The sequence below is a fragment of the Eubalaena glacialis genome, chromosome 7, assembly GCF_028564815.1.
Source record: "Eubalaena glacialis isolate mEubGla1 chromosome 7, mEubGla1.1.hap2.+ XY, whole genome shotgun sequence".
NCBI classification, from domain to species: domain Eukaryota; kingdom Metazoa; phylum Chordata; class Mammalia; order Artiodactyla; family Balaenidae; genus Eubalaena; species Eubalaena glacialis.
The window spans coordinates 10700674-10702234 of record NC_083722.1 but is presented as its reverse complement, the minus strand read 5'-3'; the positions used below and the strand labels follow the sequence as shown (position 1 = coordinate 10702234).

Below are 1561 nucleotides of genomic sequence, written 5' to 3'. Positions count from 1 at the left end.
CAGGGGCAGGGGCTGAGCACTGAGCAAACGGGTGTGTCTCGGGGCTGCTCTCCTCTTGGCCCACCCTCCATCCCCGGCTAAGATTATGAGAAGAGGAATCAGTTCATGCCTAACTGTCCACAAAGACCCCTACGGCAGCATAACACACCTGGCCCTGGTGTGTGTCTAGCAGCTCTGAGCGGAACCTGCCCTTTCTCTGGGAAGACTCAGAAGGCCTCTAGGAAGGCTTAGCTGATCCCTTTTTCTTTTTTGCTAACACATAAGTAGCAACGAACATTTTTACTTCCAGCATACAGGGGAACCAACTGAGTCAACATTTTGATGGAAACGGACCACAAATACATGCCCAGTGGCTTTGTTCACGCCATGGGCACCGATCACAGAGAATATGCGAGAAAAGACGGGCTAAATGACCTAACTTGAAACATGGCAACGTGTGTCAAATTCTGAGCGTGCGTCTCGGTTAAGAGGACGGTGCCAAACAGTCTAGGAATTCGTGACAGACACACTGGCAGAAGCCGTATACCATCAGGATGACGAGGCTGGAAGGGACGAGGCTGACGAAGATGACCCCGAGGGTGACCTTCTTGGACACTAGTAAGTAGATGCCCAAGGGCAAGGAGCTGAAGTACAGCAAGCCTAGCAACCATACCAACACCCGGATGGACGTCTGAAAGAGCAGGGACGTGCAGTTCCACACGGTCCAGTTGTGCGACATGGTGGTCGCGGAGTCGAAGCTGGAGGGCCTGTAGAACTCGACCACGGGCGTGGAGCTGAGCGACGGTGAGCTCTCCCTCTGCACCTCCATGATCGTGATGACCAGGCAGTTGGAGGATGCGTGGGAAGGGCTGACCAGCGAGGCCAGCCGCTTGGGGGTCAGCAGCAGCTCCGTAGGGTTCTCGGGCAGGCACTTCTTGCCTTTGCCGCCACAAGTCAAGTTCACCAGGATGTTGTTGTCATCGGGCAGGCTGCTGACTTCATCATCCGGCAGGCACGTCTCAAACCTGCAGAAAGGGCAGACGATGACGCCGCGCGGGGAGTCCCCGAAGTCTATGATCTTGTGGAGGCATTTGGCACACACCCTGTGACAGCACTCCAGCACTTTGGGTTTCCTCTGTCTCAGGTTGTACCGGTTGTAACAGATCTTACACTCCAGCTCGTCCGAGACCTGAGACTCAGCGGCATCCTCTGGCAGCTGACCGGCCATCCTGAACTCTGTACGTCCAGTCTTGGGCCAGACGGGTCTCCTTGAAGGACGACTTCGATGAAGCTGTCTCTCCGAATATCACATCATCCGAATCAGGCAGAGATGCAAATAGGCAGGAAGAGGAGGGACAGAAATCTTCCAGGCATTTTTCTCAGCTGCTACATACCTCTCTCTGTCTCAAACGCATATTTACAAAGGCCACATGAAGGGTCTGCAAAGGAAGAGAAATTCTAATATTGTGAACAGTTCACTGAAAAGTGCTTTCTGGAATTTTCTGAGCTTCAACGATTAGAAGCGGTAGACTTGAAAGGTTAAATCCCCTTCATCTTTTCACACATTTCTGCCTCCAGGATA

At 53.0% G+C, this 1561-nt stretch overlaps 1 protein-coding gene across 1 annotated transcript; it reads right to left on the bottom strand.

Moving 5' to 3' along the window:
• Positions 1-315: 315 nt before the first annotated feature.
• On the bottom strand, positions 316-1207 carry RNF182 (ring finger protein 182). The gene has a single exon (XM_061194838.1). The coding sequence runs from the start codon at positions 1205-1207 to the stop codon at positions 464-466; it is 744 nt and encodes a 247-aa protein (XP_061050821.1). The 3' UTR covers positions 316-463.
• Between the last annotated feature and the right edge of the window lie 354 nt (positions 1208-1561).

Excerpts from the sequence above, each read along its gene's own strand:
- RNF182 (XM_061194838.1), bottom strand. The coding sequence starts at position 1,207 with ATGGCCGGTCAGCTGCCAGAGGATGCCGCTGAGTCTCAGGTCTCGGAC.